The sequence below is a fragment of the Lissotriton vulgaris genome, chromosome 3_2 (assembly GCF_964263255.1).
Source record: "Lissotriton vulgaris chromosome 3_2, aLisVul1.2, whole genome shotgun sequence".
Taxonomy (NCBI): domain Eukaryota; kingdom Metazoa; phylum Chordata; class Amphibia; order Caudata; family Salamandridae; genus Lissotriton; species Lissotriton vulgaris.
Genome location: NC_141690.1, coordinates 119,538,133 through 119,564,394, shown reverse-complemented (window position 1 = coordinate 119,564,394; position 26,262 = coordinate 119,538,133). Strand labels below are relative to the sequence as shown.

The following is a 26,262-nucleotide window of genomic DNA, read 5'->3' as shown; positions in this document are numbered from 1 at the left end:
TTTCACACCAGTTATAGTTAGGTGGAAATTTTACTCGCATAAAACCATTGAAATTCCCATGTTATAGTTAGTTGGACTCACTATAACTTGCACGTGCAATGCACTGCTGATGACGTCAAATATTACATCACTCATGACATGGTCAGTGACATCACTCATGACATCACTGATGACATCTCAAATGACATCACTGATGACATCATCCAGTGAATGTGTATCTTTCTGAAAAATAAATATTTTTTATATATGTATATCTAAAGGTTGATGGAAGAATAAATAGGTAAATAAATGTCTAAATGGATTTTTTTTGTGTAAAATTGATTGGTTAACTGACTTATTAAATGTATCTTAGTGAATACATATGTTAGCGAGTAATGTTTAAATATTTAAATATCTGTATCTGTGTCTCACTTTGTGTATAAGTGGCTGCATGGGTTGGTGAGTAGCTACATGAGTGTGTATATGGGTTATTAGTTGTTTTTTTGAGTATCAGTATCAGTGTCTGTATGGTTCGGTGGGGGATATTACTTAGAGCACAGATGCATGAATGAGTGACTCACTATTTGTATGTATTTTGAAGACAGCATGTGTGCAAGACTGTATGGGCGGATGCTTGTGTGTATGGGTGGGTTAGTGAGTATGTGTTTTTATAATTGATTGTTTAAGAGAGTAAATATGTTTCCGTTTCTGTAGAAGTATGTGTAGTGGTGTGTATATAGCAGTATAATCAAGTAAATGTTTTTTTGATAGTTTATTTGCATGTGTGAATTTGTGTGTGAGTAACTATATGGATGAGTATTAGAGTGTAACAGGATGTATAGTTGTATGAGTACATATGATGAGTAAGTACATGCATGAGTGACTATATAGAACTGTTGGTGAATGAGTGGATGTGTATGTAGATGTTGGAATAACCTAATTTCCTAATAAGTTGTTGTAATTGGTATTGGTTTCTCCTTTTTAAAGAAAATGTTAGTTTCTATTTTTGAATGTGTGTGTCAAAGGTTATTTTATGCTGATAGGTCTGCCACTTTGTCACAACGATGTTGTCATCAGTGATGTCATTTGAGATGTCATCAGTGATGTCATGAGTGATGTCACTGACCATGTCATGAGTGATGTAATATGTGACGTCATCAGCAGTACATTGAACGCGCAAGTTATAGTGAGTCTAACTAACTATAACGTGGGAATTTCAATGGTTTTATGCAAGTAAAATTTCCACCTAACTATAACTGGTGTGAAACCTATGGTTTTTTCAGTGAATATATATGTGTATATATACACACATATATATATGTATATATACACACACACACACACATATATATATATATATATATATATATATATATATATATATATATATTACCTACTGGCGGTCGCCAGTAGGTATATATAGTTAGGATTTTTTCTCTATGGGATTTTTGAAAATTCTATGTCTAATAACTTTGGCGTTTGTGGACGGAATTGGCTGAAATTTTCAGGAAAATGGAACATTTTGTTTCTGAGCAGCCCCTGACAATTTGGGGGGGTTTCATCAAGGGGGGGCCGAGAAAAAAGGGGGGTCTCAAAACGCGTTTTTCCCATGTTAATTTCCATAGGGCGGTTGGCCTCCCTTTTAGCTCGAACGGCTGAATGGATTTGCACGAAACTTGGCAAAATTGTAGGGACTGTTAGCCCGATGTGCCTTTGCTAGGTCTCAATATATGTGCTCCAGTGGATTTTGAGTAATTCAGGTTCAAAAAAAGATATATATCTGGGCGGAGCCTAACCACACATCTGATCTGATTGGCTGTCAGCACTTCATCCAAGAAGTGTTGGCAGCCATCTTGGGACCAATATACATGATAGCACCTTTAAAAAGCATTGTAGTTATTAGAGGGTTTTAGGACTTTAGTTACATTATAAATCATTTGTTGATGGTACCATACTCGTTTTAGGAATTGTGGTGGGTTCTAAGGTGATTTTACCATGTGAAAAAACCTTCTGCTGTGATATCATGAATATTGTTTGAAAGAAAACTAATATCTCATGATTTTCCCACAGTGGTTTGGAAGGGGATCTATAAGCTAAACTGAAAGCATATTTTCTGTAAATTCACATTATCTTTCTCAGTCATGTGAAAATGAAGTCTGACATTCTCAGTAAAACATGTACATCCAACAAGGACAGAGACTGTCAGTTGATTCCTTTGTGTTGTACTGCAGCCTCCTAGAGTGTTCTAAAGAACAACTAGAGCGTTAACAGTCCTACTTATTACAAAGGTATGGCACACCTGAAGTCATCTTGATTGGAATAAAGTGGTAACTCTTAAAACATTTAATTTAAAAAGAAACAACATGAGGGGGTATATTTTGCCATAGAAAGTATGATTAGTGCTGCAGAATGAAAAATTAGGGCACATTTTGAGTGACTTCTCAAATCCTTTTCTATTTCATTAAAACATTCTGACATGCAGTCTCCCAAAATGGCCACCAGAGACAAAAGAGCCCAAATGTAGCCCAAATATCACCCAGATGTAGCCCAAGTATAGCCCAATGACAGAATGTCCCAGAGTGTTCTAAAGAACAACTAGAGCGCTAACAGTCCTACTTATTACAAAGGTATGGCACACCTGAAGCCATCTTGATTGGAATAAAGTGGTAACTCTTAAAACATTTAATGTAAAAAGGAACAAAATGAGGGGGTATATTTTGCCATATGAATTATGATTAGTGCTGCAGAAAGAAAAATTAGGGCACATTTTGAGTGACTTCTCAAACCCTCTTCAATTTCATTAAAAAATTCTGACATACAGTCTCCCAAGATGGCCACCAGAGACAAAAGAGCCTAAATGTAGCCCAAATATCACCCAGATGTACCCCAAGTATAGCCCAATGACAGAATGTCCCAGAGTGTTCTAAAGAACAACTAGAGCGCTAACAGTCTTACTTATGACAAAAGTATGGCACACCAGAAGCCATCTTGATTGGAATGAAGTGGTAAGTCTGAAAACACTCAATTTAAAAAGGAACAACATGAGGGGGTTAATTTTGCCATAGAAAGTATGATTAGTGCTTCAGAAAGAAAAATTAGGGATCATTTTGAGTGACTTCTCAAATCCTCTTCTATTTCATTAAAAAAATTCTGACATGCAGACTGAAACATGCACTTTGAATACCAGCAGCAGACGTCCCTGGTGAGTAGTAGCTTTACTACAGTGATCTAATGTGCAACTAGAGTGCTAACATTCAGAATTTATGGCAAATGTGTGACACATCTGAATGCCTTCTTGATGAAACCAAAGTAAACAAGCATTGAAAATGCAATAGATCTCGCCCTCGTTTAAGTTAAAGCCATTCTGTTTGTAATGAGGTGGCTTTTTAGCTTTGCTTTTATTAGTGTTTTTTCAACTTTCATGTAAATAACATGCATCTGTATGCATATAAGTATATGTATGCATGCATTTATGTTTGTATTTATATAGATATACAGATGATATATGTTTATATATGTATGTATATATATATATATATATTCACTGAAAAAACCATAGGCTATAGACCATATATAGTTAGGAATTAGCATTTACAAAACCTTGAAAATTCACTGAAAAAACCATAGGTTATAGACCATATATAGTTAGGAATTCGCATTTACAAAACCTTATTTTACTCACACAAAACCATTGAAATTCCATATATAGTTAGTTGCACTAACTATATATCGCGCACCCGCAATCCACTGCTGATGATGTCACATATTACATCATTCATGACATGGTCAGTGACATCACTGATGACATCACTGATGACATCTCAAATGACATCACTGATGACATCACTGATGACAACATCCAGTGACTGTATGTTTCTGTAAAGTTAAAATATGTCTTACATATTGAAGAATGAGTGGATGTATAAGTGTCTGGATGAAGGATTTAGTAGGTGCATGACTGACTGTATGAGTGAGTGATTAAATGTGTCTCACTGAGTGCATGGGTTAGTGACTAAACTGTCTTAATTTGTGCATCATTATGTCTGTTGTTCTGTAAACTGTTGCATGTGTTGATAAGTAGCTATATGAGTAACTATATGGGTTATTGATTGGTTGCCCAAGTATTTGTATGGGAGACTGAGTGTGTGTGTGGGTGGCTGGGAGGTGTATGACTCTGTGCATAGATGTGTGAGCAGTTGATTCACTAGATGTATGGTTTCAAAAGTGCATGTGGAAACAGCTGTATGGGCGGTTGACTGTGTGCATGAGTGTATTGGTGAGTGAATGGATATCTCAGTGGTACATGTCAAAGTAAGTACATATGTAAAACACAGTACATGTGAGAGTTGACATATATAAATAACTGTGCATAAGAGCCAGTGAATGTGTGAGTGGCTGTATGGATCGTTGTGAACTTGTATCAGGGATTGTATAAGAGAGTAAATATGTGTTAGTATATGTTTGAATAAGTAAAGTTTGTATAACTGTATAGTTGAGGAAATGGAGGTGTGATTGATTCTTTGCATGACTGACTAGGTGTGTGAGTAACTCCATGGATGAGTGACAGTCTTTGAGTGTCTGTTTACACTGATTGTATCTAAGGTTATATTAGAGTCTGAAGAGGTTCATCGTATTATCACATGAATGATATCATCAGTGATGTGATCAGTAATGTCAAATGAGATGTCATCAGTGATGTCATCAGTGATGTCATTTGAGATGTCATCAGTGATGTCATTTGAGATGTCATCAGTGATGTCATCAGTGATGTCACTGACCATGTCATGAATGATGTAATATGTGACATCATCAGCAGTGGATTGCGGGTGCGCGATATATAGTTAGTGCAACTAACTATATATGAAATTTCAATGGTTTTGTGTGAGTAAAATAAGGTTTTGTAAATGAGAATTCCTAACTATATATGGTCTATAACCTATGGTTTTTTCAGTGAATTTTCAAGGTTTTGTAAATGCTAATTCCTAACTATATATGGTCTATAACCTAAAAAACCATAGGTTTCAGGCCTTGTATAGTTAGGAATTAGCATTTAAAAAACCTTGCAAATTCACTTAAAAAACCATAGGTTTCAGGCCTTATATAGTTAGGAATTAGCATTTAAAAAACCTTTGAAATTCACTGAAAAAAACATAGGTTTCAGGCCTTATAGAGTTAGGAATTAGCTTTAAAAAAAACTTTGAAATCCATTAAAAAAAAGTTTTAGGTGCGTTATAGTTTGCTGGACATTTCACTCATACAAATCCATTGAAATTGCTCCTATATAGTTAGTTGGACTAACTATATTTCGCGCACCCGCAATGCACTGCTGATGATGTCACATATTAGATCATTCATGACATGGTCAGTGACATCACTGATGACATCTCAAATGACATCACTGATGACATCACTGATGACATCATCCAGTGAATTTGGTTTGCTTCTTTTTTTAAATATGCATTATATATATAGCAATTTGCATTGAAGAATGAGTGGATATATATAAATAAATATTTGGATGGAGGATTTAGTAGCAGTGTAATTGACTGCTTACTTGCCCAATTTATAGTGTCTCACTAAATATAGTGGATAGGGACTAAACTGTACGAATATCTGTATCACTTTGTCAGTTGTTGTGTAAACTGGTTCTCCAGTTGGTTACTAGCTATGTGAAAGTCTATATTAGTTATTGATTAGATAACTGAGTAATTCTATGGGAGAGGGAAAGTGTGTGTGGTTCGTTGGGGTGTGTGCGATTGTTCAAAGATGTGTGAATAGTTGATTCAGTAGATATATGAAGTTAAAATTACATGTTCTAACAGTTTGGGTGAGTGAATCTCTTTAAGGGTGTGGTGATGAGCAAATATATTTCTCAATGGTACATGTCCAACAAACTAGAAAAATAAAAGGCAGTGTATGTGTCAGTTATTGTATATAAATAAGTATCCATAAGACTCAATGATTGTGTGAGTGACTGTATGGATAACTATATACTTGTAATAATGATTTTATAATTCACTAAGTATGACTTACTATCTAAATGAATAGATGAAGTGGTGTTTGTATAAGTGTGTAGTTAAGTAAGTATGTAAGTATGATCCATTGTTTGCTTAAGTGAGTAGGATGACTTCATATGTGAATAAGATGTGTGCTGCTGTGTAATGTTGATATAGGTGTATAAGTATTTTTGATAGTGTTCTATCGTTCATTGACAGCATGTATGAGTGAGTCTACAGGTAAGTGATTTGATGTGTGCATACATCTATGAATCACTGAGTGGGTTTTTTGATACTTGTATTGCTGTGATAACGCATTCAAATATGATACTCTGTATTTTACAAAGAGTGATGAAAGATTTTACTTGTGTATGAAAAGGTGTATGTGATTGTCACATGGATGATGTCATCAGTGATGTCACTGACCATGTCATGAATGATCGAATAAGTGACATCATCAGCAGTGCATTGTGGGTGCGCGAAATATAGTTAGTCCAACTAACTATATAGGAGCAATTTCAATGGTTTAGTAGGAGTGAAATGTCCAGCAAACTATAACACCCCTAAAACTTTTTTAGAGTGAATTTCAAAGTTTTTTTTAAAGCTAATTCCTAACTATATAAGGCCTGAAACCTATGTTTTTTTCAGTGAATTTGCAAGGTTTTTTAAATGCTAATTCCTAACTATATAAGGCCTGAAACCTATGGTTTTTTAAGTGAATTTCAAAGGTTTTTTAAATGCTAATTCCGAACTATATAAGGCCTGAAACCTATGGTTTTTTAAGTGAATTTGCAAGGTTTTTTAAATGCTAATTCCTAACTATATAAGGCCTGAAACCTACGGTTTTTTAAGTGAATTTGCAAGGTTTTTTAAATGCTAATTCCTAACTATATAAGGCCTGAAACCTATGGTTTTTTAAGTGAATTTGCAAGGATTTTTAAATGCTAATTCCCAACTATATCTGGCGTGAAACCTATATTTTTTCAAAAAACTTCAAAGGTTTTGTAAATGCAAATTCTATTAGCGAATAACGTTTTTATATGTTAATATCCTTCTGGTACCACCTGAGCAGCCATCTCATTTCTCAGTAGAACTGAGGCACAAGAGAGCACAAAACAAGAGTGGAAAACGCAAAAAGGGGGCAGGGTAGAGACTCCCTGACCCCCCTAGCTAGCCCTTCTCAGGTTGTCCCAGAAGGACCCCCAAGGGCAAAATTATTATTATTATTTTTTAATAAAATCGCGGGGTACGCGCACAGTATGCGTACGTACGCGCGCCTATACGCGTACCGTGCGCGTACCCCGCGATTTTTCGATTAATTTTTTTTTGCCCTTGGGGGTCCTTCTGAGACCCCCTGAGAAGGGCTAGGGCGTTGGGAGGTCTCTACCCTGCCCCCTTTTTGTGTTTTCCACTCTTGTTTTGGGCTCTCTTGTGCCTCAGTTCTCCTGAGAAACAAGATGGTGGCCAACTCTTCCTGGTTTTGGACAGTTTGGAATGTTGACAGTCGACTTCCAGCCAATCAGGATCACGCTCGCGCACGTAAGGGTACGCGCACGGTACGCGGACCCGTAAGCTCATATAGATATATATGTGTTTTTTAACCTAATTTTCATAAAAACAACTGGAGCAATTTTCACCAAACATAGCAAAGGCACATCTGCGTACCAGTCCCTACAATTTTGCCAAGTTTGGCGTAATTCCATTCAGCGGTTCGGGCTGTAGACTTGTCAGACCGTCCTATGGAAATTAACATGGGGAAAACACGTTTTGGGACCCCCCTCTTTTCTCAGCCCCCCCGAAAATTTCAGGGAAGGAGCGGAGCGCAGCTAGACCATTTTAAGGAAAATTACAGGCAGATCCCTCAATCGGCGGTAAAGTTATTTCCCAATAGAATGTTCGGAATTTCCTATGGTAGCCAATCCTAACTATATATACCTACTGGCTATCGCTATCGCCAGTAGGATGGAGATATATATATATATATATAGATATCTCCTACTGGCGATAAAGGATTTGTGCAAAGATCTCCTGGTGTGTCATCTGTGTCCTTCTATATAGTTGGATCTGGAACCTGTGCGAATTAAAGAGTAGCGGCTGCTACTACCGACGGCACCAGCGTACTCTGGTTGAGGATCGCTCGAGCAGCGTTTTTGAAGTGTATATATATATATATATATACTTCAAAAACGCTGCTCGAGCGATCCTCAACCAGAGGACGCTGGTGCCGTCGGTAGTAGCAGCCGCTACTCTTTAATTCGCACAGGTTCCAGATCCAACTATATAGAAGGACACAGATGACACACCAGGAGATCTTTGCACAAATCCTTTATTGTGCACTCGTGGAACAAGGACGACGCATTTCGGCGTTAAAAAAGGGTAACGCCGAAACGCGTCGTCCTTGTTCTACGAGTGCACAATAAAGAATTTGTGCAAAGATCTCCTGGTGTGTCATCTCTGTGTCCTTCTATATAGTTGGATCTGAAACCTGTGCGATATATATATATATATATATATATAGATATAGATAGATATATTTGCCTTAGCGGATAGCTAGAGTGGTATGAAGTGAGTTAGTGTGCATGGTGTGCTTTTGTTTAGGTTTTATGTTGGGTGAGGGCATTTCGAGGCAATTCACCAAGGACCTGGTCAAGCAGCTGAATTTGCGATCTTAGCCTTGTACAGTGAAGTGCCATGTCTCTTCCAATTTACAGCCATTTTAACATTTACTTATGTGCCTACCTTTACAATTGATTCAGAAGTATCTTTTCCATTTCCCACTTTCTCTGGTTCTACCAAAAAAGAAAAGAAAATATATGTTAACTTTGTATTGCATCATAATTAAAAAAGATCTTCTTTAGGAAAACTGTTAGGGGCATAAAAAGACTATAACACAAATTAATATGTGCAGTAATTTCGATTGTCGCATGTGCTTCCTGCTCCTCTCAACTGGGGCTGTTGACGACATGTGGGGTACTGAAAGTGTCATGGTGTAAGGATTCACAGTTATCAGTAGGTGATAGCTGAGAAGAAAAGATATTCTTCTGGTGGGGCATTGTCCTTTCAACTTCTAACACATGGATGTGCCTTGACAAATGTTTGTCTAAGCGGCATAGGCTCAGATTTACAAGTAAGTCCTGGAAATACTGTTTGTGTATTGTATTCACACTTGTCCCCACCGAGCAATTTCAAGTCTGGACAGTTGGATTTGGCAATAATACTCGGCATCTGAAATTACTGGGCCATTTCTTGTATGTTCTGATTTCAGACATACTTTTGCTCACAGATGGCTACTGCTTTAAGCAGGAGTAATATGTATGCATAAACACATTGGGTTTATATCTGTGTCCAATAAGCTCAATTTGGGCAGAGCAGTACTTGTAATGCTGATATCGCTCCACTGTCCGATTTCAAATCAAGCCCCTAGTTGTTCCTGGTGACAAGAATGAGATAAGTGTTGGCCCTGGAGAATGTGAGGGGGGAGGGAGAGGGGGGGGGGGGGGCAGAGGTCAAAGCAAGGAATTTCACTGTGGGTAGCAGCTTCCCTTTCGTAAGAAGTATGTGAAGGCTGGTATGCACAGGTTGGAAAGAGGCTCCTGTTCCAAAGGTGAATGCAATGATTTCTAATTACCTTTGGATAATGGGTGAATTAATTTTCTTGTGCATAGATAGGGGTGGTGGTGTCTGGTCAATACATTTATTGATATGTTTTGTATGGAAATATGGATTTGTTTTTCAGAAAGATAGTTGGCCACCTATCAAATGAGAGGGATCAATTTATTTTAGATGAGACTTGGTGAGTTGTTGCCTTTGAAGGGTTAGGGTTTATGAAGATGTGGCCTGTGATGTGTGTCTACGTGATGTTTGGTTTTTTAAGACTGGTATCTGGCATGTGATTAGTGAGGTTTATGCTTGTGATGAGGATTCTTGTAATGTGCGTGACAAACAAAGTAGTAATGTTTCTTGAGACATGTCTCTTTTTGTTTAAATAAATTCCATAATTGAAGAAGATGTGTTGTAATGAGCACAGCTGAATTTGCACACTGCCCATGGTGGGGTGAAATCTCACTTCAACTTTGCTGGAACAGGACTACCTCCTTCATGGCAACAGACATTCAACCATGTTATGAGTGACCCCAGGAGTAATTATCTGGTATCCTGACATTTTTGGCCCAGCACAGACGATAACGAATATGCTACTTACCAGTATGCATCTGTTCTTGGCATGTAGGGCTGCTGACATTCATATCTATGCATAGATCGCCGCCTAGTGTTGGGTCCGGATGATCGCACATTGTTGTCCTGGAAGAGTCTTCGAAGTATCACAAGATAGGTGGCTCCTCCCCTGGACTACAGTGCGCATGGGCATCGACTCCATCCTCAGATTGTTTTTAGCCATTGTGGCAAAGATGGAGTGTAACTTTGTGAATGATGACCATGCTAAGAGTATTTCTGAGTGCTGCAGCCGCTACAGGCGCCGGGGAGGAGGGCGGGCGATATGAATGTCAGCAGCCCTACATGCCAAGAACAGATGCATACTGGTAAGTAGCATATTCGGTTCGAGGCATGTGGGCTGCTGAATTCATATCTGTGCATAGAATACATAGCAGTCCCTCCATTAGCGGCGGTCGCATGTGCCAGCTGCAGCAGTTTGGAAAAGTGTTTTTAGAACAGCCTCCCCTACAGCTGCCTGCTGTTTGGAGTGCACATCTACACAGTAGTGTTTTGTAAATGTGTGTGTGGTAGACCATGTGGCTGCTCTACATATGTCTTCTAAAGGAATATTTCCAAGGAAAGCCATGGAGGCCCCCAACTTCCGGGTGGAGTGGGCTAGCGGGGGGATCGTTAGAGTGCCCTTGGCTTTCAGATAGCAGATCTGAATACACTTAACGATCCACCTGGCTATACCAGCCTTGGAAATGGGATTGCCTTTGTGTTGTGGCGAAAAGGCAACAAATAGTTGTTTCGTCTTCCGAAAATCTTTGGTCCTATCAATGTAGTACATCAAGGCTCTCTTGACGTCAAGCGTGTGGAGCATTCTCTCCGCCACTGACTCAGGATTATGGAAGAACACAGCCAGTTCTATAGTCTGGTTGATATGGAACTGTGAAACCACCTTAGGAAGGAACTTAGGGTTAGTGCGAAGCACCACCCTTTTGGAAAGAATCTGTATGAATGGCTCTTGGATAGTTAGTGCCTGGAGTTCACTTACGCGTCGTAATCACTATCAGGAAAGCCACTTTCCATGTTAAGAACTGAATCTCGCATGAATTCAGTGGCTCAAAAGGTGGACCCATCAGTCTTGTGAGGACCACATTTAGGTTCCATTCAGGAGCTGGTGGGGTCCGGGGAGGAATGACTCGTTTGAGTCCCTCCAGAAAAGCTTTGATGGCAGGCACTCTGAAAAGGGAGAGATGCTGCCTGTTTTGGAGATAAGCAGCCATTGCGGATAAATGTATACGAATGGAAGCATAGGCCAGATTACATCTGTATAGATGTAACAGATAACAAATGATGTTTTGAGTAGATGCGTCCAGCGGGCTGATGTTGTGGCCTGCACAATGACAAACCGCTTCCATTTCGCCGCATAGCATGCTCTGGTGGTGGGCTTCCTTGCTTCCCTGATGGTGTCCATACAGCCAGGAGGCAAGTTGAGGTAGCCAAACTCTAAGACCTCAGGAGCCAGATCGCCAGGTTGAGCTGTTGCGGATCTGGATGCTGAATGTCGCCATGGCTCTGCGTCAAAAGCCTGGGTGTGAGGCGCAGCCTTTGATGCGGTACCACGGATAGTTCTAGAAACGTGGTGTACCATGGTTGGCGTGCCCACGTCGGAGCAACCAGGATGAGAGTCATTGAGTGTTGCTACAGCTTGCGTGCCACCAGCGGTATTAGAGGTGCTGGGGGAAAAGCGTACGCAAATTTGCCTGACCAGTTCATCCATATCGCATTGCCTTGCGACTGTGGGTGTGGAAACCTGGCGGCAAAGCTTCGGCATTTGTCGTTTTCCTTTGTGGCGAACAGGTCTATCTCTGGATGACCCCACCTTTGGAAGTACGGGTGGAGTACTGATGGATGTATCTCCCACTCGTGCATTTGGTGGCTGTACCTGCTGAGCAGGTCCGCCATCTGATTGTCTTTGCCCGGGAGGTGTTCCGCCATGAGGAAGATGTTCCTTTGAATGGCCCACTTCCACATGCTCTGAGCCAGATGAGACAACTGTGGGAAGTGTGTACCTCCCTGCTTCTGAATGTAGTACATGGCCGTCATGTTGTCCGTCCGGATCAAAACGACCGTGTTGCACGGATGTACTTTGAATGCTTTCATCGCCATAAAGATAGCCATCAGTTCTAGAACGTTGATGTGCATCTTCTTCTGCTGCGTTGTCCATAGTCCCTGCACCGTGTAGTGGAGAACATGAGCCCCCCAACCCTGGAGAGATGCGTCCGTCGTCAGAATGATCTGTGGCACAGGCTCCTGGAACGGTCGTCCCTTGCAAAGGTTTTGTGGATTCCACCAATGCAGAGTTGTATGCACGACCGGTTACCAACACTAGGTCTTTCAACTGTCCGTGAGCCTGATTCCACTGACGTGCTAAGCACTCCTCAAGCGGACGCATATGTAGTCTCGCGTGCGGGACTATGAAAATGCAGGAGACCATCATGCCTATCAACTGCATGAACACTCCGGCCTGAAGCGAGTGTTGAGGTCTGAATTTCTGTATCAGTGATTGAATGCTGCTGATACTCACTGAATTTGGCTGTGCTTTGGCTGCCAAAGTGTCGATGGTCGCACCCAGATACTGCCGTATGTCGGTGGGTTGCAGGTGGGACTTTGGGTAATTCAGTGAGAATCCCAGATTGTGAAGAAGGTGAATGGTGTGGGACATGTGGGCGGCACACTGCTTGGCCGACTTTGCCTGGATAAGCCAGTCGTCCAGATAAGGGTAGACGTGAATGTTCCGTCTCCGTAAGTGTGCTGCTACCGTCGCCAGGCACTTGTTAAACACCCTGGGTGCCGTGGTGACTCCGAAAGGAAGGACCTTGAACTGGTAATGTTGATTTTGGATGGTGAACCGGAGGTATTTTCTGTGTGACGGGTGCAGTGGAATATGAAAATACGCATCCTTCAGATCTAATGTTGCGAGAAAATCTCCCTGACTGAGTAACGGTAGGACTTGCTGCAGTGTTAGCATGTGAAAGTGCTCTGATAGAATGTACTGATTGAGGGGTCTGAGGTCTAGTATGGGTCTGAGGGACCCGTCCTTTTTTGGTATCAAGAATTACAGTGAGTAAACTCCTGTACCTCTTTCTTCCACAGGCACGAGCTCGATTGCTCCTTTTTGCAGCATGACAAGTACCTCCTGCTGCAATAAGTGCAAATGCTCTGTGGACATAGGACGGTGTCTTGGGGGTATGTTGGGTGGAGTGGAAGTTAACTCCAGACAATAACTGTACTTGAAAAGCTTTGTGACCCACCTGTCTGTGGTGATGGACTTCCAGACTGGCAGGAACTGTTGAAGTCTCCCCCAGACAGGTGTTGTATGGTCGGGGCAGTGACAAGGCGTCACTGTTTGTTAGTGGCGGAGGACCTGGAGCTGTTGTTTCCACGACCTCTGCCCTTGGCGTTGTTTCCGCGATAACCACCTCTACTTTGTTTGGTGTATGTGGTTTGCACGCCACCTTTATTGTACTGTGTTTGCTGGGACAGCTGGCCTCTGGAAACACCTCTATTGCCTGAGCGACGAAAAGAACCACCCCTGAACTGCAGCGACTGTAGAGCCCCCATAGACTTTGCAGTCTCAGTGTCTTTCTTGATTTTCTCCAAGGTGGTGTCCACCTCTGGGCCAAATAGATGATCAGGGTTTACTGGCTGATTCAGAATGGTGGTCTGTATCTCTGGCTTGAACCCGGAGATTCTGAGCCAGGCATGTCGTCTCAACATGACACTAGTGTTATTGGCTCTGGCCGCGGTGTCTGCTGCGTCCAGTGCACATTTGATAGAAGTATTTGATATGAGCTTCCCTTCCTGTATGAGCATCTCAGATGCCTCCTTATATTCATCTGGCAGGTGCTGTAACAGGGTCTCCAGTGTGTCGTAATGGGCCCTGTCATACCTGGCTAAGAGTGCCTGAGTGTTTGAAATGCGCCAGATATTGGCCGCTTGAGCTGCCACCCTTTTCCCTGATGCCTCTAGCACCTTAGATTCTTTATCTGGGGGAGGAGCATCACCCGTTGTTTGTGAATTAGCCCTCTTCCGGGCATTAGAAACAACAAGAGAATCCAACGGCAACTGTACCTTAATGTAGGTAGGGTCCCCAGGCGCCGGTTTGTACTTCTTTTCAATCCTGGGGTTTATCACCCTGGCTCTTGTAGGCTCCTTAAATATTTCCCCAGCATGTTTCAAGACACCCTTCAACATAGGCAGAGTCTTAACAGTCCTCTCTGAGGTGGAAAAGGTGTCGAACAGAAAGTCTACTTCAATAGGGTCAGCATGGAGCTGGACGTCATGATTCTTGGGTGCCCTTTCAATGAGTGCATTAAACGCCGCCGAATCCTCAGTAGGCCACGTTTTTACAGCATACACATGAGTGTCTGGAGCAGTGTGTGGATCTCCAGGGTCAGCAGCATCTGCCCAAGGTTCATTAGTATCACCTGGATCAGTGTCCACAGGATAGCTGTATTCGTCATTATCACCTTCCCCAGTTTCCACATCTGTATAAGTGGGCGAGACATCATGGCCACGTGGAGATACAGGTTCTAAAAGAACAGGTGTTGTAGTAGAATCCTTCTTTTTTAGTGGAATTTTATAGGACTCCATTGGCTGTTCTGGGGCGATCTTTCGTTTATAAATAGAAAGTCTGCCTGTCTCGGCATCGATAAACTGTTCCTTTTGCTCTTCAAGCGAGGACTGTCGATGCTTTGTGGCCGGGGTCACAGTTGTTGGCTTCGGCACCGTGGACCCCTTCTTGGGCACGTCGAAGGCCATTTTAGGAACAAAAGCCTTCGGCACCACTTTCGGTGGCAGCGTGAAGTGGATGGGCGCCGACGTCTTTTGAGGCTTATCGGCAGGCTTCGAAGGTAGAGGATCCTTAGGCCCGACAGCCGAAGCCTTGTCCTTGATGCGCTTCAGGGATTCTGCCACCTGCTTCGAGAAGGAGGCGGACGGTTGCGTCGACTCGACGGAATCCTTCGAGGCACCACCAGGCGTGGTCTCGGGGGTTGTACCGCTCGTGGCCTTGTCCGGCCGACGCGGAGGCTCGAGAACCTTCAGATCACCGAGTCCTTTGTCGGTGTCGACTGTCTTCGGCGCCGATTTGTTCGGGTCGACGGCCTTGACCTTTGCCTTCGGCGTGCCAGACTTTGGCTCGACGCCCTTTAGCGGCCTCTTCGGGCCGATAACGCTCTTCTGCTTCGTCGGTGCCGATAGATCCGAGGACTTCGAGCCGACCAAAGCAATATGCACTTTCGGTTTCGATTTAGCCTCAAGTGCTTTTGGTTGCGTCGACACCGGAGCCTTCAGTTTCGGTTTCGATTTCGCAACTTGCGGCTCCTTAGACATGTCCGAAGCCGAGCCCGAAGGCGGGGCCGCAGAACTTATTGGAAGATCTTGGGTAAGGCCCTGTGGCGATCCCTCGACCTGAGCCTTATTTAGTGTTTTGGCCCCAGTATCAGTTTGTTGGCCTACCTCCTCGCTCGAGCTATCTTCCATGGCCCTAAAGGCCCCATCGTCGTCTCCTACCTCGTCGACGACGTCTTCCACATCGAGCATCTCAACATCAGCGTCGTAGCTGGAGTCGACAGGTTTTCTCGAACCTCCCGCTCTGCTCCTTCATCATCCCCGGCATCGAAGATGTCCACTGGTTCAGGTGCCGCCTGCTGGGCTTCCTTGCGCGCAGCGGGCCGATGCAGAAGTGTCTTCTTTGATCGAAAACGGGAACAAGCCATACAGCTGGCTTCATCATGATCCGGAGACAGGCACTTGTTGCACACCGGGTGGACGTCGATGTGGGGATATTTCGTGTTGCACACGGGACATCTCTTGAACGGGCTCCGTTCCATGATGGTTCGTCGATAAGGCCTCTGGCGTCGACCGGGCCTTCAGCGTCGAAAAGCACGCGGCTCTTCTGAATATCCGGCTCGGGAACTGAGCTGGAACAGAACTGGGCACCGATTGCAAGACAATACCGACGAAAAAACTAAAGGCCTTTTGGCCTAAAGAAACTTTTTTATCGATTTCGACTTGAGTGAACCAATATGCATCCGCACCCAATGGCGGAAAAAAACAATCTGAGGATGGAGTCGATGCCCATGCGCACTGTAGTCCAGGGGAGGAGCCACCTATCTCGTGATACTTCGAAGACTCTTCCAGGACAACAATGTGCGATCATCCGGACCCAACACTAGACGGCGATCTATGCACAGATATGAATTCAGCACCCCAAATGCCTCGAACGCCTGTGTGCACACAAGGTCTACACTCTATAAGTGAGCATACGACCCATGGTGAGGTTATGGGATGTAGAGGGGCCCATCAAGCTCACTTTTAAGTTACAGCTACAGGCCTCACTGAAATAAAGTACTGCTTTTGGGGTGGGGTGGGGTGGTGTGGTGTTGTGTGGGGTTGTGTGGTGTGGTGTGGTGTGGTGTGGTGGGCGTGTGTGTGTTAAGTATAGTGACCGATAGCAAGACTTCATGGTTATTGAGAGTGTGTGGTTGCAGGGACCAGTGGGATCCATTGTGGTTGACCCTAGTAAAAAAGAACAAAAACAGCACAAGCCAGTGACAGCCTCTGCTCGCATTTCAAATAGAACATTGAAGCCTTACAATCTGAAGTGTGGGAGGATGGAAAGGATACATTACTTACCTGTAATCCTAGCTCTCTTCCAGGGGTATACTCATCAAAGTCATAAGCACTGAAAAATCCCTGCACATGTGTGGGATCCTGGAGCATATATAGAAAATACATATCGAATATGCTACTTACCAGTATGCATCTGTTCTTGGCATGTAGGGCTGCTGACATTCATATCTGTGCATAGATCGCCGCCTAGTGTTAGGTCCGGATGATTGCACATTGTTGTCCTGGAAGAGTCTTCGAAGTATCACGAGATAGGTGGCTCCTCCCCTGGACTACAGTGCGCATGGGCATCGACTCCATCCTCAGACTGTTTTTAGCCATTGTGGCCAAGATGGAGTGAAACCAAGTGAATGATGACCATGCTAGAAGTATGTGTGAATTCTGCAGCTGCTACGGGCGCCGGGGAGGAGGGCGGGCGATATGAATGTCAGCAGCCCTACATGCCAAGAACAGATGCATACTGGTAAGTAGCATATTCGGTTCGAGGCATGTGGGCTGCTGAATTCATATCTGTGCATAGAATACATAGCAGTCCCTCCAATAACGGCGGCCGCCCGTGCCAGCTGCAGCAGTTTGGAAAAGTGTTTTGAGAACAGCGTGCCCTACAGCTGCCTGCTGTTTGGAGTGCACATCAACACAATAATGCTTTGTAAATGTGTGTGTGGTAGACCATGTGGCTGCTCTACATATGTCTTCCAAAGGAATATTTCCAAGGAATGCCATAGAGGCCCCCAACTTCCTGGTGGAGTGGGCCCTTGGTGGAATGGTGAGAGTACGTTTGGCTTTCAGATAACAGATCTGGATACATTTAACGATCCACCTAGCAATACCAGCCTTGGAAATAGGGTTACCTTTGTGGTGTGGTGCAAAGGCAACAAAGAGTTGCTTAGTCTTCCGAAAATCCTTGATCCTATCGATGTAATACATCAGGGCCCTTTTGACGTCAAGGGTGTGGAGCATTCTCTCCGCCAATGACTCAGGATTTTGGAACAAAACAGGCAATTCAATAGTCTGGTTGATATGGAATTGAGACACAACTTTAGGAAGGAATTTAGGGTTAGTGCGAAGCACCACCCTGTTAGAATGAATTTGAATAAATGGCTCTTGGATAGTGAGGGCTTGCAGTTCACTAACTCGCCGTAGCGATGTAATCCCTATGAGGAAAGCCACTTTCCACGTCAAGAATTGAATCTCGCAGGAATGCAGTGGTTCAAAGGGAGGACCCATCAGCCGGGTGAGGACCACATTGAGGTTCCACTCCGGAGCTGGTGGAGTCCGTGGAGGAATGACTCGTTTGAGTCCTTCTAGAAAGGCCCTAATGGCAGGCACTCTGAAGAGTGAGAGGTGCTGCCTGTTCTGGAGATAAGCGGCCATCGCAGATCGATGTATGCGAAGGGAAGCATAGGCCAGATTACATTTGTACAGATGGAAAAGGTAACAGATGATATTCTGAATAGACGCATCTAGCGGGTTAATGTTGTGGTCTGCACAATAAATGACAAACCGCTTCCATTTTGCCGCATAGCATGCTCTGGTGGTGGGCTTCCTTGCCTCCCGAATGATGTCCACACAGTCAGAAGGCAAGTGCAGATAGCCAACCTCTAAGACTTCAGGAGCCAGATTGGCAGGTTGAGCTGTTGCGGATCTCGATGCTAAATGTCGCCATGGCTCTGCGTCAGAAGGCTGGGTGTGAGACGTAGCCTCTGATGCAGTATCACGGACAGTTCTAAAAACGTGGTGTACCATGGTTGGCGAGCCCACGTTGGAGCAACCAGGATGAGAGTCATCGAGTGCAGCCTGAGCTTGCGTGCCACCAGCGGTATCAGAGGTGCTGGTGGAAAAGCGTACGCAAATTTGTCTGACCAGTTCATCCATATCGCATTGCCCTGCGACTGTGGGTGTGGGAACCTGGCGGCGAAGCTTTGGCATTTTGTGTTCTCCCTTGTGGCGAACAGGTCTATCTCTGGATGACTCCACCTTTGGAAGTACGGTTGGAGTACTGATGGATGTATCTCCCACTCGTGCATTTGGTGGCTGTGCCTGCTGAGCAGGTCCGCCATCTGATTGTCTTTGCCCGGGAGGTGTTCTGCCATGAGGAAGATGTTCCTCTGAATGGCCCACTTCCACATGCTCTGAGCCAGATGAGACAGCTGCGGAGAGTGTGTTCCTCCCTGGTTTTGAATGTAGTACATGGCTGTCATGTTGTCCGTCCGGATGAACACAACCTTGTTGCACAGATGTACTTTGAAGGCTTTGAGTGCCATGAAGATCGCCATCAGTTCGAGAACATTGATGTGCATCTTCCGTTGCTGGTGCGTCCATAGTCCCTGCACCGTGTAATGGAGTACATGAGCTCCCCATCCCTGGAGAGAGGCGTCCGTTGTCAGGATGATCTGTGGCACAGGCTCTTGGAACGGTCGGCCCTTGCAAAGGTTTTGTGGATTCCACCAATGCAGAGAGTTGTATGCCCGACCGCTCACCAACACTAGGTCTTTGAGCTGCCCGTGAGCCTGAGTCCACTGACGTGCTAAGCACTCCTGAAGCGGACGCATATGTAGCCTCGCGTGCGGGACTATGGAAATGCAGGAGGCCATCATGCCTATCAACTGCATGAACACTCTTGCTGGAAGCGAGTGTTGAGGTCTGAATTTCTGTATCAGCGATTGAATGCTGCTGACCCTCACTGAATTCGGCTGTGCTGTGGCCGCCAGAGTGTTTATGGTCGCACCCAGATACTGCCGTACGTGGGCGGGCTGGAGGTGGGATTTTGGGTAATTCAGTGAGAATCCCAGATTGTGCAGGAGGTGAATGGTGTGGGACATGTGGGCGGCACACTGCTGGGCTGACTTCGCTTGGATGAGCCAGTCGTCCAGATAAGGGTAGACGTGGATGTTCCATCTCCTGAGATGCTCCGCCACTGTCGCCAGGCACTTTGTGAACACCCTGAGTGCCGTGGTGAGACCGAAAGGCAAAACCTTGAACTGGTAGTGCTGGTTTTGTATGGTGAAACGGAGGTATTTCCTGTGTGAAGGGTGCAGTGGAATGTGAAAGTACGCATCCTTTAGGTCTAAAGTTGCGAGAAAATCCCCCTGTCTGAGCGACGGGAGCACCTGCTGCAGGGTCAGCATATGGAAGTGGTCCGACAGGATGTAGTAGTTGAGTGGCCTGAGGTCCAGGATGGGCCTGAGGGACCCGTCCTTTTTTGGTATTAAGAAGTACAGGGAGTATACCCCTGTGCCTCTCTCCTGCAGTGGCACGAGCTCTATTGCTCCTTTTTGCAGCATGACGGTGACCTCCTGCTGCAATAAGTGCAAGTGCTCGACCGACATAGGACGGTGTCTTGGGGGCATGTTGGGTGAAGTGGATGTTAACTCCAGACAATAACCGTATTGGATAAGTTTTCTGACCGACCTGTCCGTGGTGATGGACTTCCAGATGGGCAGGAACTGCTAGAGCCTCCCCTCGACCGGTGTTGTATGGTCGGGGGCAGTGACAAGGCGTCACTGTTTGCTGGTGGCAGAGGATCTGGAGCTGTTGTTTCCACGTCCTCTGCCCTTGGCGCTGTTGCCACGATATCCACCTCGACTTTTGTTGGTGTAAGTGGTCTGCGTGTTGCTCTTGTAGTATTGCATGGACTGGGAGAGCTGGCCCCTGGAAACGCCTCTAGCGCTGGAGAAACGAAAAGACCCACCCCGAAACTGCTGGGACTGTAAGGCACCCATGGATTTTGCAGTCTCAGTGTCCTTTTTTATCTTTTCGAGGGTGGTGTCAACCTCTGGGCCAAACAGGTGATCTGGGTTAACCGTTTAGTTCAGGATGGTGGTTTGGATTTCTGGCTTAAATCCAGAGATTCTCAGCCAGGCATGTAGCCGAAGCATAACACTAGTGTTTATAGCTCTGGCAGCGGTATCAGCTGCGTCCAGAGCGCACTTAATTGAAGCGTTAGAGATTAGCTTCCCTTCCTGAATCAGCATCTCAGCCCCGTCCTTGTATTGATCAGGGAGGTGTTGCAACAGGGTCTCCAGTGTATCGTAGTGTGCCCTGTCATAGCGCGCCAGAAGCGCTTGTGTGTTAGAAATGCTCCAGATGTTGGCTGCCTGTGCTGCTACCCTCTTCCCCGAAGCCTCAAAGACCTTGGATTCTTTGTCTGGGGGAGGAGCATCACCCGTAGTCTGAGAATTAGCCCTCTTCCGGGCATTCGAGACGACAAGGGAGTCCAGAGGCAACTGTCCTTTGATGTAGGTAGGATCAGTAGGCGCCGACTTGTATTTCTTGTCAATCCTAGGGTTTATTACCCTTGCCCTGGTAGGTTCTTTAAAGATCTCAGCAGCATGCTTTAAAACACCTTTCAGCATAGGCAGAGTCTTAACAGTCTTTTCTGAGACTGAAAAGGTGTCGAAGAGGAAATCTATATCCACATGGTCAGCATGTAGCTGGACGTTGTGATTGTTAGCTGCCCGCTCAATGAGGGCATTGAAAGCTGTAGAGTCTTCTGTAGGGGACGTTTTAGCTGAAAAAAGTTGAGGGTCACCACCAGCTGCCCAGGGTTCATTGGTATCCTCAGGGTCTGTATAGACAGGATAACTGTATTCATCCTCATCTCTGGGGTGATTTTCCGCTTCAGGAGGGAAAGCCTGCCCGTTTCGGCGTCAATGAAGTGTTCCTGACGCTCGTCCCCCGAAGGTCGTCGAGGTCGCGGGCCGTGGACCACCGATGACGCCTTCGGCGCCGAGGAGACCTTTTTGGGCACGCCGGCCACCGCCTTAGGAGCGAAAGCCTTCGGCACCGTCTTAGGCGGCAACGTGAAGTGGATCGGTGTGGACGCCTTAAGTGGTTTCTCCACAGGTTTCGTGGGCGGAGGATCCTTCGGATCGACCGACGCAGTGCCTTCACGGATGCGCTGCAGTGAGTCCGTCACCGTCTTGGTGAATGCGGCGGATGGGCGCGCCGGTTCAATGGAATCCTGCGAGGCCACTTTTGGAGTCGACCCTCGGGGCGCGGCGCCCTTGGCCTTGTCCTGCGGACGAGGGGGCCTGAGGACCTTCGGGTCATCGAGACGCTTCCTCGGGTCACCGAGAGTCTTCTTTGGCTCGCCGACAGCCTTCTTCGGGTCGCCGAGGCTTTTGCCGGTGTCGATCGTCTTCGGAGCCAACGCGCCCGTCTCAACCACCTTCACCGTAGTCTTCGGCGCGGCAGACTTCGTCTCGACGCCCTTGACTTGAGCCTTTGGCTCGACAGCCACCTTTGGCGCCGAAGCCTCCGGGGCCTTGGAGCCGACCAAAGAGATGCACACTTTCGGTTTTGAGGCTGGCACCTACGCAGAATCTTGCGTCGAGACCGTAGGTTTCTCTTTCGGGTTCGTTTTGCCAGAGAGTGGCTCGGCAACAATGTCTGTGGCCGAGCCCGAAGGCGGGGCCGTGGAACCCATAGCGAGATCTTGGGTAAGGCCCAAAGGCGATCCCTCGACCTGGGCCTCATAAATCGGCACGGCCCCAGAGTCAGTTTGAGGAAGCTCCTCATCCGAGCTATCCTCCATGGCCCCGAGGGCCCCGTCGTCGTCCCCTACCTCTTCGACGACTTCTTCGCTCTGGAACATCTCAGCATCTGCGTCGTAGTCATCGTCGACGTCCAACGCAGGGTTTGATTCAGAAATGTCCTGGATAGATTCGTCCTCGACATCCCCTGCATCAAAGATGTCCACAGGCGCCGGAGCAGATTGCTGGGCCTCCTGCGAGCAGCTCGTCGAAGCTTAAGCGTCTTCTTGGACCTGAAGCGTGAACAAGCCATACACTTGTCCTCATCGTGGTCCGGCGACAGACACTTGTTGCACACCGGGTGGACGTCGATGTGGGGGTACTTCGAGTTACAGACCGGACATCTCTTGAATGGACTTCGGTCCATGATGGACGGTCGATAGGTCAGGAGCGTCGACTGGGCCTTCCGCTCCGAGAGCACACGGGAGTAGATAATCCGGCTCGGAACCGAGCTAGAAGAAGTAATGCCGAACGCAAGACAATACCGACGTATAGACTAAAGACCTTTTGGTCTCAAGAAAGTTTTCTATCGATTCCGACAAGAGGGAATTAAAGACATCCGAACCCAATGGCGGAAAAAAAGAATCTGAGGATGGAGTCGATGCCCATGCGCACTGTAGTCCAGGGGAGGAGCCACCTATGTTGTGATACTTCGAAGACTCTTCCAGGACAACAATGTGCAATCATCCGGACCCAACACTAGGCGGCGATCTATGCACAGATATGAATTTAGCAGCCCACATGCCTCGAACATATGTGTATGTTCAGACAAAACAAGTACGGATTGCTTCCAAAACATACATATATACATGTATAATTACATAAATATGCAGCATAATGAACTTCCAATAGGCTAATATGCCAAAATAACATGCGTTTTTTAGAAAGAGAAAATAGTCTCCAATATAAACACTGGAACAGAGAACATACACTGTAATAGTGTTCCAACACAGCCCTTTATTTTCAGAAAAACTGGAAGTAATAGCAGGTAATTAACTCATAGGCTGCATAGAAGAAAAAACTTCAAAGTAACAAAATTACTGGCACCCTGCCTTTAAGGATTCTAATGACCTGGACCCGTGCCTTTAAGACCTCCAGGAGCCTCTTGCTCCGATGATGTAACAGGTGAGTTCTTTTTTACAGTGTACAAACATAGAGGAATCATGGCAGAAAAAACAAAAAACAATACTATACTGTCAATACTCGTCCGGGGAGGAGAGAAGGTTGTTTCCGGGGAGGAGGGAAGGTTGCTTATGACTTTAATGAGTATACCTATGGAAGAGAACTAGGATTACAGGTAAGTAACATATCCTTCTCTTCCAGGGGATACTCATCAATAGTCATAAGCACTGAATAGACTAGCAAACCCATACGCACTTCCCTGCGGACGAGGAGCAGTATAAGTACATCAAATATAACATTTTTACGGATGAAATCATCCAAACAGATTTCTTAAAACGGCTTACCCAAACCGAGCATCCACTTGCGTGTCAGAGTCTAAACAGTATGGGCGAGTGAAAGTGTGTACTGATCGCCACATGGCTGCTTTACAAATTTCTCAAATAGGCACATTCCTGAGGAGAGCTGTGGTAGTGGCTTTTCCTCTGATAGAATGGGCCTTAGGTTTTCCCGGAAGGGCTTTGTTGGCCAGTTGGAAACAGAAAACTATACAAGACACAATCCACCTAGAGATAGATCTTTCGGAAGCAACATAACCAGTATTGATGGAACCATAGTTTATAAACAGTCGATCTGATTTTTCAAGCCCTTGGTTTTGTCCAGGTAGAAAACTTCAGAACCCTCTTAAGGTCTAAAGAATGAAGGAACCTCTCAGGAGGAGTTGAGGGATTGGGAAAAAATGTGGGTAGAGTGATGACCCGATTGATATGGAAATCCAAAACCACCTTATGAAGGAATGAATATAAAATGTATAATACGCCAACTTAGCCCAAGGGCGTTAGGCAGGAAACTCTTATGGGTTCTTAACACCACTCTGTTTGCATGAAAAACATTGTGAGGTTCTTTACAACACAAAACTTGGATCTCACTTACCCTGCGTGCAGAGGTGATGGCGACTAGGAAAGCAGCTTTCCATGACAAGTGCTGTGGAGAAAGAAGCCTTGTGAATAGGCTCAAAAGGAGCACCCATCAATTTAGGCAGAACTATGTTAAGCTCCTGAGGTGGAGATGGAGACCTAATCGGTGGGTAAACCTTCTTTATCCCCTCAAGATAATCTTTAACTACAGGAATTTGGAAAAAGGAACCCTGCATAGGAGACTTTCTGTAAGCATTGATGGCTGGTAAATGTTTTTTATGGAAGAGAACTGCAGGCCAGATTTGGCCAAATGTAGCACATTTGGCAAGATCACCTGCTCTTGCCCCCGAACTGGATCATGACCATTGCTCATGCACCACAAGTAAAATCGCTTTTACTTGAAAGCGTACAATATCCTTGTGAAAGGTCTCTTGGCTTCCTTGAGAATGTTCATACACTCCAAAGGTAAGTCTAAATGTCCATACTGAAGGACTTCAGGAACCATGCCGTCAATCTCAGGGATAAGAGACTGGGATGTAACACCTTCCCCTCGTGCTTGGTCAGCAAGTCTGGGCTGCATGGTAACGTCCTGTGTGGAACCTCTGAAAGCTGAAGGTCCGGGTAACACCACTGACAAGGCCATTCTGGAGCTATCAGGGTCATTCTGGTGCTGGTCCTGTAGAATTTGTTGATCACTGCAGAAATCAAGGGAATTGGTGGAAAACCTTATAGCAATGTCTGAGAACTTTTTTATCAAAAGGGCATTACCCTGTGAACTTGGTTGGTGGAAGACGGGGCATTTAGCGTTTGGAGCGTCTGCAAACAGATCTATGTCTGGCACTCTCCATTGCAGGATGATGTCCTGCGTGACCTTGTTGTTGAGCACCCAGTCGTGTGCTTCGACGAAATCCCGGCTTAGGGCATCTGCTTGGACGTTTAGAGTTCGTAGAAGATGAATGGCCACTATACTTAGATTTCTTGCGAGAAACTATTTCCAGATGGTCTGCGCATCCAGAGAGAAAGGTCTCAACCTGGTGCCCCCCTGTTTGTTCAAATAATACATTGTCGTGGTGTTGTCTGTTTGAACCAACAGGGAGCTGGACTGGAGAGAAGGGAACCGTGATTTGAGAGCTAGATGCACGGCTCTCAGCTCCAACAGGTTGATGTGATATCCTCGCTCTGCCTCTGACCAAAGGCCTTACATTTGGAGAGGACCCATAAGAGCCCCCCGGCCCTCAAGGGAAGCATCCATGATGAGTTTCTGAGCAGGAGAGACCTGGTGAAATAGAACTCCTTTCAGGAGGTGGGAATGCTTCATGCACCACAGTCTTCCCAGTGACCAGATGTCTGCATCCACTGGTCCTCCAGAGATTGCTGTAGAGGACGCATGTTCAATCTGGCATTAGGTACGATGAAGATGCACAACGCCATTGAACGCAGAAGCAATGAAACCTGTCTGGCTGTGGGATGTTGAGAGATGCGAAGATTGCAACATTTCTCTCTGATTGAGGATCACTTCTCCTCCGAAGGACACACGCTTGCTTTTACGGTATCCAATAATCACCCAGGTAGAGGATCTTATGGGTCGGATTGAAGATCCATTTTTTGAAGTTGACCTGTAGGCCCAATTTGCCCAGTAGCTGGAGACAGAATGATAGATGTCCCTGAACAGAGAGGGTGACGAGCTCTTCAGGAGCCAGTCGTCCAGATAAGGGTAAATGAAAATCCTTAGTTTGCCAAGAAAAGCTGCCACCACTGCCATGCATTTCGAAAAAGTATGGGGGCTGATTTGAGCCAGAACAGGAGAACCCTGAATTGGAAATGCTTGTGGGCCACTTGAAATCGCAGAAACTTTCGATTTTT

General features: G+C 45.3%; 1 protein-coding gene across 1 annotated transcript in view; it reads right to left on the bottom strand.

The window, feature by feature from the left end:
• BOD1L1 (biorientation of chromosomes in cell division 1 like 1) overlaps window positions 1-26,262 on the bottom strand; it is a 449,046-nt gene that overhangs the window by 228,156 nt on the left and 194,628 nt on the right. The window contains exon 11 of the mRNA XM_086964081.1: window positions 8,715-8,764. Coding sequence (XP_086820207.1) covers window positions 8,715-8,764 — 50 coding nt within the window. The remainder of the gene's footprint in view (window positions 1-8,714; window positions 8,765-26,262) is intronic.